Source organism: Grampus griseus (genome assembly GCF_964374135.1).
Source record: "Grampus griseus genome assembly, chromosome: 4".
NCBI classification, from domain to species: Eukaryota; Metazoa; Chordata; class Mammalia; order Artiodactyla; family Delphinidae; genus Grampus; species Grampus griseus.
Genome location: NC_138997.1, coordinates 36,618,565 through 36,634,822, shown reverse-complemented (window position 1 = coordinate 36,634,822; position 16,258 = coordinate 36,618,565). Strand labels below are relative to the sequence as shown.

General features: G+C 33.2%; 1 protein-coding gene across 4 annotated transcripts in view; it reads right to left on the bottom strand.

Annotated features, from left to right (window-relative positions):
- Positions 1 to 16,258, bottom strand: part of MAPK10 (mitogen-activated protein kinase 10) — a gene marked incomplete at both ends in the record, with an annotated part of 165,438 nt that overhangs the window by 61,739 nt on the left and 87,441 nt on the right. Inside the window, one exon of one of the 4 annotated variants that reach the window (XM_082653759.1) lies at positions 8,446 to 8,517. The exons of the other annotated variants lie outside the window; for them this stretch is intronic. Coding sequence (XP_082509885.1) covers positions 8,446 to 8,517 — 72 coding nt within the window. The remainder of the gene's footprint in view (positions 1 to 8,445; positions 8,518 to 16,258) is intronic. 4 annotated transcript variants of the gene reach the window in all.

Here is a 16,258-nt window from a genome sequence, read left to right as displayed (position 1 = left end):
ATATCACTGATGAGAATAGATGCAAAAATCCTCAACAAAATAGTAGCAAACAGAATCCAACAGCACATTAAAATGATCACACACTATGATCCAGTGGGGTTTATTCCAGGAATGCAAGGATTCTTCATTATATGCAAGTCAATCAATGTGATACACCATATTAACAAATTGAAGGAGAAAAACCATATGATCATCTCAATAGATGCAGAGAAAGCTTTTCACAAAATTCAACACCCATTTATGATAAAAAGCCTCCAGAAAGTAGGCATAGAGGAAATTTTCCTCAACATAATAAAGGCCATATATTACAAACCCACAGCCGACATCGTCCTCAATGGTGAAAAATTGAAAGCATTTCCACTAAGATCAGGAAAAAGACAAGGTTGCCCACTCTCACCATTCTTATTCAACATACTTTTGGAAGTTTTAGCCACAGCAATCAGAGAAGTAAAGGAGATAAAAGGAATCCAAATCGGAAAAGAAGAAGTAAAGCTGTCACTGTTTGCAGATGACATGATACTATACATAGAAAGTCCTAAAGTGCTACCAGAAAACTACTAGAGCTAATCAATGAATTTGGTAAAGTAGCAGGATACAAAATTAATGCACAGAAATCTCTGGCATTCCTGTACACTAATGATGAAAAATCTGAAAGTGAAATCAAGAAAACACTCCCATTCACCATTGCAACATAAAGAATAAAATAGCTAGGAATAAACCTACCTAAGGAGAAAAAAGACCTGTATGCAGAAAATTATAAGACACTGATGAAATTAAAGATGATACAAATAGATGGAGAGATATACCATGTTCTTGGATTGGAAGAAAAAACACTGTGAATATGACTCTACTCCCCAAAGCAATCTACAGATTCAATGCAATCCCTATCAAACTACCACTGCCATTTTTCACAGAACTAGAACAAAAAAAATCACAATTTGTATGGAAATACAAAAGACCCCAAATAGCCAAAGCAATCTTGAGAACAAAAAAACGGAGCTGGAGGAATCAGGCTCCCTGACTTCAGACTATACTACAAAGCTACAGTAATCAAGACAGTATGGTACTGGCACAAAAACAGAAAGATAGATCAATGGAACAAGATAGAAAGCCCAGAGATAAACCCACGCGCATGTGGTCACCTTATCTTTGATAAAGGAGGCAGGAATGTACAGTGGAGAAAGGACAGCCTCTTCAATAAGTGGTGCTGCGAAAACTGGACAGGTACATGTAAAAGTATGAGATTAGATCACTGTCTAACACCATACACAAAAATAAGCTCAAAATGGATAAAAGACCTAAATGTAAGGCCAGAAACTATCAAACTCTTAGAGGAAAACATAGGCAGAACTCTCTGTGACATAAATCACATCAAGATCCTTTTGGACCCACCTCCTAGAGAAATGGAAATAAAAACAAAATAAACAAATGGGACCTAATGAAACTTCAAAGCTTTTGCACAGCAAAGGAAACCATAAACAAGATGAAAAGACAACCTTCAAAATGGAAGAAAATATTTGCAAATGAAGCAACTGACAAAGGATTAATCTCCAAAATTTACAAGCAGCTCATGCAGCTCAATAACAAAAAAACAAACAACTCAATCCAAAAATGGGCAGAAGACCTAAATAGACATTTCTCCAAAGAAGATATACAGAGTTCCAACAAACACGTGAAAGAATGTTCAACATCATTAGAGAAATGCAAATCAAAATTATAATGAGGTATCATCTCACACCGGTCAGAATGGCCATCATAAAAAAATCTAGAAACAATAAATGCTGGAGAGGGTGTGGAGAAAAGGGAACACTCTTGCACTGCTGGTGGGAATGTGAATTGATACAGCCACTATGGGGAACAGTATGAAGGTTCCTTAAAATACTACAAATAGAAATACCATATGACCCAGCAATCCCAACTGGGCATATACCCTGTGAAAAACATAATTCTAAAAGGGTCATGTACCAAAATGTTCATTGCAGCTTTATTTACAATAGCCAGGAGATGGAAACAACCTAAGTGTCCGTCATCAGATGAATGGATAAAGAAGAAGTGGCACATATATACAATGGAATATTACACAGCCATAAAAAGAAACAAAATTGAGCTATTTGTAATGAGGTGGTTGGACCTAGTATCTGTCATACAGAGTGAAGTAAGTCAGAAAGAGAAAGACAAATACCGTATGCTAACACATAAATATGGAATTTAAGAAAAAAAAATGTCATGAAGAACCTAGGGGTAAGACAGGAATAAAGACACAGACCTACTAGAGAATGGACTTGAGGCTATGGGGAGGGGTAAGGGTAAGCTGTGACAAAGTGAGAGAGTGGCATGGACATATCTACACTACCAAATGTAAAATAGATAGCTAGCGGGAAGCAGCCACATAGCACAGGGAAATCAGGTCAGTGCTTTGTGACTACCTAGAGGGGTGAGATAGGGAGGGTGGGAGGGAGGGAGATGCAAGAGGGAAGACATATGGGAACATATGTGTATGTATAATTGATTCACTTTGTTATAAAGCAGAAACTAACACACCATTGTAAAGCAATTATACTCCAATAAAGATGTAAAAAAAAAAAAAAATCTTCCAACAAACAAAAGCCCAGGACCAGATGGGTTCACAGGCAAATTCTATCAAACATTTAGAGAAGAGCTAACACCTATCCTTCTCAAACTCTTACAAAATATAGCAGAGGGAGGAACACTCCCAAACTCATTCTATGAGGCCACCATCACCCTGATACAAAAACCAGACAAAGATGCCACAAAAAAGAAATCTACAGGCCAATATCACTGATGAACATAGATGCAAAAATCCTCAGCAAAATACTAGCAAACAGAAACCAACAGCACATTAAAAGGATCATAAACCATGATCAAGTGTTGTTTAACCCAGGAATGCAAGGATTCTTCAACATACGCAAATCAATCAATGTGATACACCATATTAACAAATTGAAGGAGAAAAACCATATGATCCTCTCAGTAGATGCTGAGAAAGCTTTCGACAAAATTCAACACCCATTTATGATAAAAAACCTCCAGAAAGTAGGCATAGAGGGAACTTTCCTCAACATAATAAAGGCCACATATAACAAACCCACAGCCAACATCGTCCTCAGTGGCGAAAAACTGAAACCCTTTCCACGAAGATCAAGAACAAGACAAGGTTGCCCACTCTCACCACTATTATTCAACATAGATTTGGAAGATTTAGCCACAGCAATCAGAGAAGAAGAAAAAATAGAATGAATCCAAATCGGAAAAGAAGAAGTAAAGCTGTCACTCTTTGCAGATGACATGATACTCTACATAGAGAATTCTAAAGATGCTACCAGCAAACTACTAGAGCTAATCAATGAATTTGGTAAAGTAGCAGGATACAAAATTAATGCACAGAAATATCTTGCATTCCTATACACTAACAGTGAAAAATCTGAAAGAGATTTAAGGAAACACTCCCATTTACCACTGCAACTAAAGGATTAAAATATCTAGGAATAAACCTATCTAAGGAAACAAAAGACCTGTATGCAGAAAATTATAAGACACTGATGAAAGAAATTAAAGATGATACAAATAGATGGAGAGATATACCATGTTCTTGGATTGGAAGAATCAACATTGTGAAAATGACTGTACTACACACAGCAATCTACAGGTTCAATGCAATCCCTATCAAACTACCACTGGAAGTTTTCATAGAACTAGAACAAAAATTTCACAATTTGTATGGAAACACAAAAGTCCCTGAATAGTCAAAGCAATCTTGAGATAGAAAAACGGAGTGGGAGGAATCAGGCTCCCTGACTTCAGAATATACTACAAAGCTACAGTAATCAAGACAGTATGGTACTGGCACAAAAACAGAAATATAGATCAATGGAACAGGACAGAAAGCCCAGAGAAAACCCATGCACACATGGTCACCTTATCTTTGATAAAGGAGGCAAGAATATGCAGTGGAGAAAGGACAGCCTCTTCAACAAATGGTGCTGGGAAAACTGGATAGCTACATGTAAAAGAATGAAATTAGAACACTCCCTCACATCATAGACAAAAATAAACTCAATATAGATTAAAGACCTAAATGTAAGGCCAGACACTATGAAACTGTTAGAGGAAAACATAGGCAGAACATTGGCAGAACATTGGTAGAACACTCTATGACATAAATCACAGAAAGATACTTTTTGACCCACCTCCTAGAGAAATGGAAATTAAAAACAAAAATAAACAAATGGAACCTACTGAAACTTCAAAGCTTTTGCACAGCAAAGGAAACCATAAACAAGATGAAAAGACAACCCTCAAAATGGGAGAAAATATTTGCAAATGAAGCAACTGACAAAGGATTAATCTCCAAAATTTATAAGCAGCTCATTTAGCTCAATAACAAAAAAACAAACAACCCAATCCAAAAATGGGCAGAAGACCTAAATAGACATTTCTCCAAAGAGGATATACAGATTGCCAACAAACACATGAAAGAATGCTCAACATCATTAATCATTAGAGAAATGCAAATCAAAACTACAATGAGATATCATCTCACACCAGTCAGAATGGCCATCATCAAAAAATCCACAAACAATAAATGCTGGAGAGGGTGTGGAGAAAAGGGAACCCTCTTGCACTGTTGGTGGGAATGTAAATTGTTATAGCCGCTATGGAGAACAATATGGAGGTTCCTTAAAAAACTAAAAATAGAACTACCATACGACTCAGCAATCCCACTAGTGGGCATATATACCCTGAGAAAACCATAATTCAAAAATAGTCATGTACCAAAATGTTCATTGCAGCTCTATTTCCAGTATCCAGGACATGGAAGCAACCTAAGTGTCCATCAAGGGATGAATGGATAAAGATGTGGCCCATATATACAATGGAATATTACTCAGCCATAAAAAGAAACAAAATTGAGTTATTTGTAATGAGGTGGTTGGACCTGGAGACTGTCATACAGAGTGAAGTAAGTCAGAAAGAGAAAAATAAATACCATAGGCTAACACACATATATGGAATCTAAAAAAATGGTCATGAAGAACCTAGGGGCAAGACTGGAATAAAGACAGAGACCTACTAGAGAATGGACTTGAGGATACGGGTAGGGGGAATGTTAAGCTGGGACAAAGTGAGAGAGCAGCATGGACATATCTACACTACCAAATGTAAAATAGATAGCTAGTGGGAAGCAGCCCCATAGCACAGGGAGATCAGCTCGGTGCTTTGTGATCATCTAGAGGGTTGGGATAAGGTGGGTGGGAGGGAGGGATACTCAAGAGGGAAGAGATATGGGGACATATGTATATGTATAACTGATTCACTTTGTTATAAAGCAGAAACTAACACACTACTGTAAAGCAATTATACTCCAATAAAGATGTTAAAAAAAAAAAAAAAGGAAGGGTAGTAGTGGTATAGAGATAGACAAACAAGCTAGTGGAACAGAATATAGAGCCCAGAATCTAATACCCCTTCTCCCAAAATGTGAAAACTTATAGGTCAATGAAGAAATAATAAGTTAGTCAGTAAATGGAACTGAAATCCCTCTTTCACATCATACAGAAAAATCATTTCCAAGTGAACTAAAGGCTTAAATATAAGAGATTAAACTTTAAAACATCCACAGCAAAATTACAAGAGAATATAAAGGCATCAAAGGATTCTTTAACAAGACATAAAAATACATGAACTATAAAAAAATAAAATTAAAACAGATTGCCAAATTCCAAAATCACTATACAATAAAATGGGAAAATAATCTAAATAGAGGGAGAAGATATTTGCAACACATAAAATGGACAAAGATTAGGTACTGGAATAAATAAAGAACTCCTACTAATCTGTTTTTTAAAATACAATAGAAAAAAATTGTTTTAAAAAAACTTTTAAACATATTACCAAGGGGGAAATACTTATGGCCAATAAATAGGGAAAGATGCTTGTAAAGAAAATGTAAGAAAAGTGTCTCAATAGTTGAATTCTGACTCTTCTGCAGAAAGTTAAACACATTTAATTTGAATAAAATTCAATTAGTATGTATCTTAAAATACATCTATTAATAAAGTAGTATATAAATGAACTGTTTTGGGGTATCAATTTCTCAATGCTAAAAATACTGGGTTGAATTTGTTTAGGCATAAAAGATAAAGGGTATAAGACCTTATTAATATTTCAAGTTTTGCTGTTATTTTATATATTAAGAATATATGTATAGCTCATATTGCAAGGACTTTTATCAATCATTTATTTTGAGAATGTCTTCATATAAATAAGGATATGTTTATTAAAAATAATATGACTCCCTATGATATATTGTACAGATGTATACTATACATATTATATATCTAATAGATTTAGATATGATTTTATTGCCACTTTTAGAAAAGTCATATTTAATAATAGGGAATTTTTTAAAAATAAGTAATGTCTTGCATTTTAAGAGCTTAATGTTATGATACTCAGTGTTCATAATTTGCTTGCTTGAAAAGTACTGATTTAAACTTACCTACATGTTTGAAATCGTGAAAAGACCACATCTTACAATGAGAGAAGACGCTTTAGAAAATAATTCCCATTTGCCCTTCAAAAAATTTACAAATGTATCCTTACACAAATGCTCCAGAAATGACCCAATATAAAAATACCAAGCTCAAGTATTGAAAAGACATCTAATATGAGACTTTTTAACATTAGCAGCAACCCAAAGGCTTACTTATAAGGGATTTTGACACCCAAGTTAAGAAATGATAACCAAGCAACTTCTTCCAAAAAATAGATTCTAAGAAATGTTAATCCGTACTTAATAACTCAGTTGTGGAAATCTGATTTGATTTTCTTTAACAGAAAATGAAGGAAAAGTAATGAAAATCAATCATTTTAATTTACAGGTGGCAAATAATTCATTTCAGTCATCAATTATTCAAGCATAATGAACTTCTGAAAAATCAGATTACAGAGTTAACAGATTGAGTCTATTTTTATCAAATGTCTAAAATTAGCCAAAACTTAAGAACTGTTTCATGTTCATATTCAAAGGCCAAACTCAAGTTTATAATTCGTTGGGAATCAAAGAAGTCCTGTTTGTTTAAAATCTGGAGGAATTTAGTTTTTGCCACACCAACATACTTTTAAAGAGCATAAACATGAATGTGGCAAATTTATAGATGCTACTTAGTAAAATGTATATGTAGGAGACAATACTGCAATATAGACATAATTTTTTTAGAAATAAATGTGTGCCATATATGAAACTAGACAAAAGTTTTTAGTAAGAATAGAATTAAAAGTAGTGCAGCTTTATTTTTAACTAAACAAAACATTTCAGGTTAAGATCTTTATTCTACAAACCTGAGTGCCTAACTCAGTCATTTTGTAAATTGGTCCTTTAATACATACAGAGAATATACGTATGCAACTATATATATGTGATATATTAATCCTCAGAGCAAATGGCTAATTATAATATGATTAGGCTATAATATTAGTAATTAGATTTACTTTAATTATACTTTAAAACACCATTACTATAGGCTTGATTTTGTTTTTGAATTATCATTTAAGTAATGATCATTTTATCTTTAGTATGGTGAGGATATAATATTTTCATAAATGACTACATGTAAGAGGATATTTAACTAAAGAAAATAAGTTATTATAAACCCGTACACTAAATCACATTATCCATAACTTTTTAATACTGCAGAGCCTCTAGAATCTTTAATTGCTAATTATTAGCTGCTTAAGAGAGGATCACTTTTACTAATTCAAGTGATGTAAATTTGGTCTCTTCAGATATTTCATATAATCATTATTATTAATGAGGTTTTAATTATTGTACTTGCTAATAATGTGGAGAAAATAAGAGCAGGAATGGAGCTATTATTCCTAGAAATTAAGTAAATGAGAAAAATAATTTTAGAATATCAATTTAAAAATGAAATTCATATGAATGCTCTCTGATTATGTGTTAATAATAAACCTATTACATTTGTGAGTACACATAAATCTAACTGATAAAAGATTTCCATGCCAAGTGAATATTTTTATGATATAAAAGCACAAATATTTAGTCTTAAACTAAAAGATTTTGTCATTTATTATCTAGCTATGAATATAACTTAATTTTAAAACATCTACAACAAAAGACAGTAAAGAGTATATCACTGTCATTAATTTCATAGGACTAAATTAAGGCAGACCTTTTCATAGCATGTTGAATGTTCCATATTTGATACTGTATTATCCACATAAGATCTTGCTAGGTGACAAGGTTACCCTACCATAATGCCAGCTGGTAAACATTTGACGTTGGAGTCTCCAGAATCCCTCTAATGGCAGTGAGAATATACCATCATCAGTATTGTATTGGACACCAAAAGGAATTGATTGAGAATGATACCCATAGAGACCACTGTCTGCTAAGAAGGATACGATCAGTGCCAGGAAACAGCACTGCACCTTTTATCATTTCTCCCATGATGCACCCTACTGACCACATGTCAACTGAAAACAAAAATGAAATGAAGATAAACAAGAAGACAGGAATAGAACAGCAAATAAACGAAAACACTTGCCTACCCATGCCATGGAGCAACAGTCTGACCTTTTGCTGACTGGATAAGAGGCCAGTCTTACAGTGCTTTAAAACAGTGGATGGGAAGAACACAAGAATGTCAGGACCCTTTCTGCTATGTAACAATGCCACTCAATGCCACCTAATGTATGATAATATTATTTTGCAATTATAATTCAATGATTAATTTAGTTTCTGATTTAAAAGGTCTAATTTGCATTCATTTGCTAGAATCCTACTGATTTGTATTGTAAATTATTTTAGATTGTGTTAATATGGGGAATATGCAAATTGGCTTTTCTTTCATTCTTTTGTATACTATACTTGGAGAAAAAAAAGAAAGAAAAGCTGAGCTGCCAGCAACCTCAGAAGAAAGGGTTTCTTTTATAAAACACACTTACTCTTATTTATAAATATGAATAAATTTCCAGAAGTGAAATGCCAGTCCAAGAATGAGTGTTTGGAATATGCTGGTTCAGTTTCATTGACTCCCATCAAAGGAGCATGCTTCTAAACTGGAAGCCTTGTCTTATCCTCATAAGCACGGTTGCTTTATAATGGTAAGAAATGCTGGCTTTCAAAACAAGGTGGTTTGACATGAAATGAACAACATGACTTAAAGAGGTGACACTTCTTCTGAGACTGTGAGTCAAAAGAAATCTGGAATTCAAGGTGAAATTACAGTGGTCTTTCTGCTATTGCCAGTTATCATCCAGAACTTAAAACCAGGAAGCTAGGGTAGAGGATACTCAGGGAGGGGCAAAATGGGGAAGCAAGAAAGTGAAATCTTTAACTATACTCGGTTACTCACGCGTTCCTATTAAAACCCAGAAAGAAAGATAGGTCATTCTTATGGGGGAAAATAACCTAGAAGAATAAGGGAAGTTGAGGGGGAACAAATAGGGAAAGGCATTAGGATAGCAGCAGCACACTATAATTTTTCTCCAGTTAGTCTTCAAATTACATCTTGTAATTTGACAGTAACCTTACAGAATTCCTCATAAGATTCTTTCCAGTGTGAAAATCTCAGGTTAAACTCAAAGTTTCCAAAGTTTGACTTAACATCTAAACAGAGTGATCACTTCAAAGAAATGGTTACACCTTTGAAGGTGATAAGCATACCCAGAGAAGCAAATTAGTTTTGCTTCCATTTTAGGAAAGCAAGTGACATGCAAAAATATCAGGGAAAGATAGAGCAAACAGTTGTGCATCCCTTTATTATTAATGCATTTGTAATTCCAGATAATATCTGTCTCACAAGAGGTTGGTATTTTAACTTGATTAAAGGAGAAAAAAAATCTCTGAAATGGTATTTGCTTTTGAATTGCAAATATTCTTACCATACTGTCCAAAGTGACCAGTCTAAGTTGTTATTTACCATGTATCTATTTTTTATAGATATTGTGGGAGAGATAAGTAAAAAATATACAGCTATAAACTCAGTAAGCAAGTTTTCTCTTGCCTGCATCCATTCAAACATTTGGAAAAGGCTATTTCTGCCACAAACCTATCTGCTAGTTAGAAAACTTCTATTTCTATTTTTTATTTAATGCAAAAATAATCTCTTCTATGTTATTTCTGGCAGAAACTCATTTTTTTCTCCTGCAGAACCAACTCCATTGCTTTCTAAGTTACTTCAAGTTACTTCATCTCTCTTTTCATCCTCTAAAATGTGGATGATAGACAGTATTTATCATGTAAAAATTTTTTAAGATGTAAAAGGATTATGCCTGGTAAAGAGCCTTCCACATTGCCTGGTACATAGTAAGTTCTCAATAAATGTTAGTTATGTATCATCATGTATTATATATATATAACATATTCATATACATATATAAGTATGTGTATAAATATATACATATATAAATTATATACATATATACATATATAAATTATATGTTGGAATTAAATATATATAGCAAAGGCTCATTTATTTTATATTTATATAATATTATATTGTATCTTGTATTTATATATATAATTAAGAAAATTTTTCCAATGAGGGAAGCTTACTCACTGGGCAATACTTTTCACTGCTGAAACCACTTAGAAAGGCATTCCACATCACAGCTGACTCTATGGAACTTCTCTCCATTATCTAAACAGGAATTACCCTGTTCCCTAATCCAAATAATAATCTTAAAATATGTGAATATAATCTATGATCTCCAACCACTATTCTAAAACTGGAAAATTTTCATCTTTCAGATTAAAATCCTTTGATTTTCACTCTCCCTCAGCTATGCCTTTAAACAACAGCAACAACAATAACAACAGATGACCTACATGGAACCTTTGTCCTGGTATTGCTTCAATATCAGTTGGTTCTAGACTGTTGTTGGTTTAATAACTGCTATATCTCCCAGTTCTCATTTGTGTGGCTCTGCTGGATACAGATATTTCAAAGTAAAAGGAGAACAGTTTTGGAAGTTTATCTTCATGTCAGAAGCTAAAATAGACAATAGATCACAAAGCTTTCACATAAAAATAATGCAGAGAGATATAAACTCAAAATCTGAACTACTGATGAATATACTGAATTCCGTTTTCTTTATTTAATGTATCTTTTCTGAGTAATAATGCCCTGGAAATCTCTCCAATTTCCAAATTCCATTTAACTTCCCTCAGGATTCACTATTCCTACAGACTATCCATGCTTATGCCATGGAAATGCTAAGCCTTGTGCCTGGAAATGATAAGCTCTATTATTATAAATTACAAAAGTAGAGTATATGCACATGAATTTATATAGATTTTTATTACTCAAGACAGGATGATTTCTCAAGAGAAAGCCATTGCACCAAATTTTATTAATTAGTCATCACAACTAAAACAGGAACTAGGCAATAAAAGAATTTGATACTAAATCTTGTTGGGACCAGGGGTAGTAGTAAGCCTTCCCTCATCTAATATGCATATCTGCTTATCAGGGTGAAACTGGATTATTCTATGAAAATTTCAAGATATTCCAATGAATACTGACTGTGAATAGATCTTAGAAGAAATTGGCAAATTCAATCACAGTTGGAAACTGGATTTTGATGCGTTCTGAGACAGTCTGATATGGTATTTGGGTCTCCATAAGAGTTTTGTACACTAATGCTGCCGAGGTAGAATTCTGGTTGCTTTTATGGTTCTGATTCATTACATTTCCCCTCTCATCATCAGTATTCCCAGAGGCAGAGAGCAGATTCATTTGCAACTGTGACAGGCAGAAACTGAGTCACTTTCCTTAGAAGGAATGTTAAGTAAGTTTTGGTGTTACTAAAATATGGTTATAAGTTTTCTAGGTGAGAAAATCTCAAGTGTATTATTGTCAGGCATTAGATTATACTAAATTATCTTTTTTCTACTCTAGCCAAGTGACAGAAATGATATAATATCGGTCGTGGCAGTTTAAATCTAAACAAAGAAAGCACTTTATTGCTACTTCCACACCCCAGTGGCTTGGACTGTGATCTATGATGGAATATTTTTTGGACTATGTGAGCTTCTAACCATCAACCTGGCAGATGTTTCCTATCTAGGAGATTATGCAGCTCTGGTAACACAATTGTGAGACTACACTGTTTTTCTCCTTAACCTAATTATATCTTTATTTAGCATAGGATTCAGACAATGGGATTTGATAAATTTTCTTTCAATGAATACTTCAAAGTACAATAGGAAGAAGATTTAATATGGTTTTTCTAAAATCTGAACATCATTTCTTTGAAAAGTTTGTTTTAAAAGTTAATTAGATATTTTACAAAAGCACATTGTTTTAAACTTCAGCGCCAACATGGAATTATAAAAGGCTACTGATATGTATAAATAAAATGTGAATGTACCTACTTTGCACTTGTGAATCTCAGTAAAAAAAAAAAAAAAAAAACATTCACAGAAAACAATGCTAAATATTCTAATTCCAGGAAACAGAGGAAGATTTTCTCCTTGAGACTACCTGTTTAACTTGCTTTTCTTTCTTTATGATTTCTATGGCATCATATTAATGGCTAACCTTTATTTTATAAATGTTATATCACTGATTTGCTTTTTTAACAAAACAGAAGAAAATCATTTAAACTTAAAACAGAGGAGAATATCTTTAGCTTTATGTTAAATTATAAATAAAACTGTAGACTAATGAATTTTCAAATTATTCTTTCATTTAAAAAGACAATTTTTTACTGCAACAAAATATTTTAAATTGTCATCTTAAAATCGTGTAATTCTGCAGTGTACACAAATAAGGAATTTAAAGAAATCCTGATGTTGAAAAAAATTTTTTTTTCTTTAAACTTTTCATGTTCTGATGAATAAATAGTAAATGCTGGCTCTGAATGTCTCACATTATCACCAAATTAATTACAAGCTCCCTGAAGATTCGGGTAATTATCCTCACTTCATTCTGCACATCAACTTGAAGAAGTGCTTTAGTAAGTGACAAACTATTCATTTTCTTTCCTTTTACTAATTCACAGATAATTTTGGTTTCTCATCACTTGAGAAATTTTTTTATTCTAGGTGGTCTTTTGGTTATTTCTATTTTTTTAGTTTACCTAATACAATTTGAAGGTTATTTGGGCCGGAGTGCCCCCAAACTAACTTCATACCATAAAAACTGAAGTTCCTTATCTTTTAAAGGTATTTACAGGTATGTGCATGTTTGTAAACATCTAATGTTTTATATATATCAAATGATATCATCACAGCAATCCTGTAAGGCAGGCAAAGGAGGTATTTTATAAAGTAAATTGAAGTTGATAGGAGATGTCACATGACTAAAGCTAAGAGGAACAGAGTAAGTTCTTGTAGCCCTTATGCGCTGGAGACTCATTTGACTGCTGAAGGGAGAAAGAGTCCATAATAGGTATCACTGTTCACAAACTTTGTCCTAAGGGCCAATCGGGCCAGGGCAGTTTGAATGGAATAGAACAAGTAGTGACTAAGGAATGTGTTTTGTTGTTTGCAGTTTTACCCCCTCAAGTAGTTCACTTTATTTTTGAAGATCTTTCAGTACTCTGCTACAGAACTGTAGAGGGATAAGGAAAAATAATATGCTTTTAAACCTTTCTATATCCATTTCCGGAGATAGGGGACTCCTGGGGGACGCAGCAGTCCTAGTGGAGCTTTGTCCATGGTCACTTAATAGCTCCTCTCCAAGGCATCAAGGAGTCAAGGTCCATCTCCTCAATTTCTTCCTTCTGTTCCACCCCCAAAGCCTGTTCTCTGTGTCTTCCCTTACTTTCTGCCCCCTTTCTGTGTATCTCTCTCATTTCTTTTAACACCTTCATGCCTTATCCTGCCCTTTGTTACATTCTGGCCTACTCTAAATTTCTTGGGAGAGGGATTTTGCTCTTATAACTCTGTCCTCCTCGCATCTGTTCAGATCACCTCAGAATCTCCAGCTCCCATTCTAGTGATTCCCACCTTACTCTGATTTTCTCAAAGTAATAATAATAGAGAAGAGTATTCACAAATTCATGGTGAAAATATATTCTTTTTAGCAAATACAAAGAAAAAATTTTTCTTATTTTTTCAAATGTTTGTGATTATTGGCAATTTGTTTATGGGCGTGAAAGAATAACTAATTTTTACATCCCAATTTTATTTAAAGTCATAAATTATATATTATTTGAGATAACATTGTACTACCGTAATATTAGATAGAAGATGCAGAATATAGCAATGTATTAGTTGCAAAAGTTTATTAGGAAGTAAGTAGAGTTATTTCAAAGAGGGAAGAAGGATTAAGAATATCTATCTGTACTAGATGGATATAATAATCCACAACCTCCAATTTTTGTTCACCTTACTTTGATTATTCCCAATTTTCATTTGTTCAGGTTTAGAAAAGATATGATAGTCAGTTAATCTGAGGATGTTTTCTTCATTTCTTCAAATATATTTTTGGTAAATCATTCTCTGTTCCTTAATAACCTGGCTTCTTGGAAAGATTATATGTACATCCTTTTCTTTCTAACTGAAATTTCTCATGTTCTCAGAGGGAAAGGCAAGAGGCCGTGCTTTAGCAAACTGTCAGCTTTAATTGGAGATAATATGCTTGAGGTCCAGAAGTTTCAAATGAATACGGTGTGCCTATTTTTAACATTTCCCAGGTCCAGAGAACTTTGGCCAGAACTCAAAATAAAGGAATATCACAGACCTTGCTCAAAAAAGGTGCTACCATTTGAAGTAGAATGGAAAACATAAGGTAGAAAAATATATTTGAAAGAAGCAGGCTTAAGGAAAGAACTGGTATTATATGAAAACTATACTGGTATTATATGAGACTTCAGTAATCAAGAAAACAGCATGCCCTGGTTGGGTTGTGGGGTGGATGGAAGGAGTCAGGAACTAGATAGTCCTTTAAAAAAACAAAAAACAAAAAAAAACTTCTAAGGAAGTATCATAAAACTGCTTTACTGTAAGTTATTATTTAAAAAACCAAAATCTTAATGAAATATAAAGTCACTTGATGCCTCTTATATGATCATTGGACTACGTAAATAAAATAATGGACCTGGCATATTCATTGTTCTCTGGCTTGAAATTCATCATGGGCCCAAGAATTATTAATGATACTATATATTTTGTCAGCATATATGCTATGAAATAGGTTTTAATCATAAAACCATAATGAAAATTGAGTGTATAATAGTATATGTTTATATAATTAAGAAACTCTTTACACAAGAAAAACAAACACTTTATAAAGGTTCCTTTGGATATTAAAAAAGCTAGCAAACTAATAAATCGAAAAGTAAATATGTATGTATGTAGGTTCCAACACTTTTAGTCATCAAGAAACTACCTTGTGATACCATCTGGATCGTATCAATAGTCAAGAAACCCACACAATGTTTCTCAAAATCCAAAATGTTAAATACAATTTTAACAGAGGAAAATAGCTAAAACTTTGGTCGTCAATGATAATTTCATAAGATTTTCCCAATTTTTCAAGGTCTTTTACTACTTTTACTTAGGGTCCAGATTTTAAAAAAAGAGCATTAAAAAGTTCTGTTCAGAGAGAGGAATAATGTTGATTATGATGATAGAGTATTATAACATCATTTTTCAGCTTCAGAGAAATTCAACAGAAATTACTCTGAATAATTCTAAGTGAATTATTCACTTAGATTGTTTTTTTAAGTCTCTGAAGAATTTTGGAAGTAGTCAAGGTATAAACTAGCATATACTAAAATCTGATATTACTTCCAGTAAATGCTGGAATCATTTCAATATGTTAAAATATTGGTATGATTCTTCTCCCTATAAATAAGCTCCATCAGCCCCCAAACTTGTGTCTGATCATCATGGCCTAGTGAAGTTGCTTCAATGCTCTGATCCCTTTATTATCGGTAGTAAGCTCTAATCACAAAATGATAATAACTTCATATAAAAATTAATGAAACAATTCCACTCAAAAACATATAGTACATGTAATCCATTGTTTAATAGGGATTTCTATCGTTTAGTTTAATTTTTAAATATAGTCATGACTAAGACATTAAATTATAATTTTAATTATAGGCAAAATGAATTCCAATGCATTTCATCTGAAAGTTATTTACCCATATTTAAGTAAAATTTAACTTAAGCAAGATATTTTCCACTATAATGACTTTATGTAACTTCCCCACTGACTTATAGGCCAGCAATATATGGCACTAGGCTATTGGATACCAG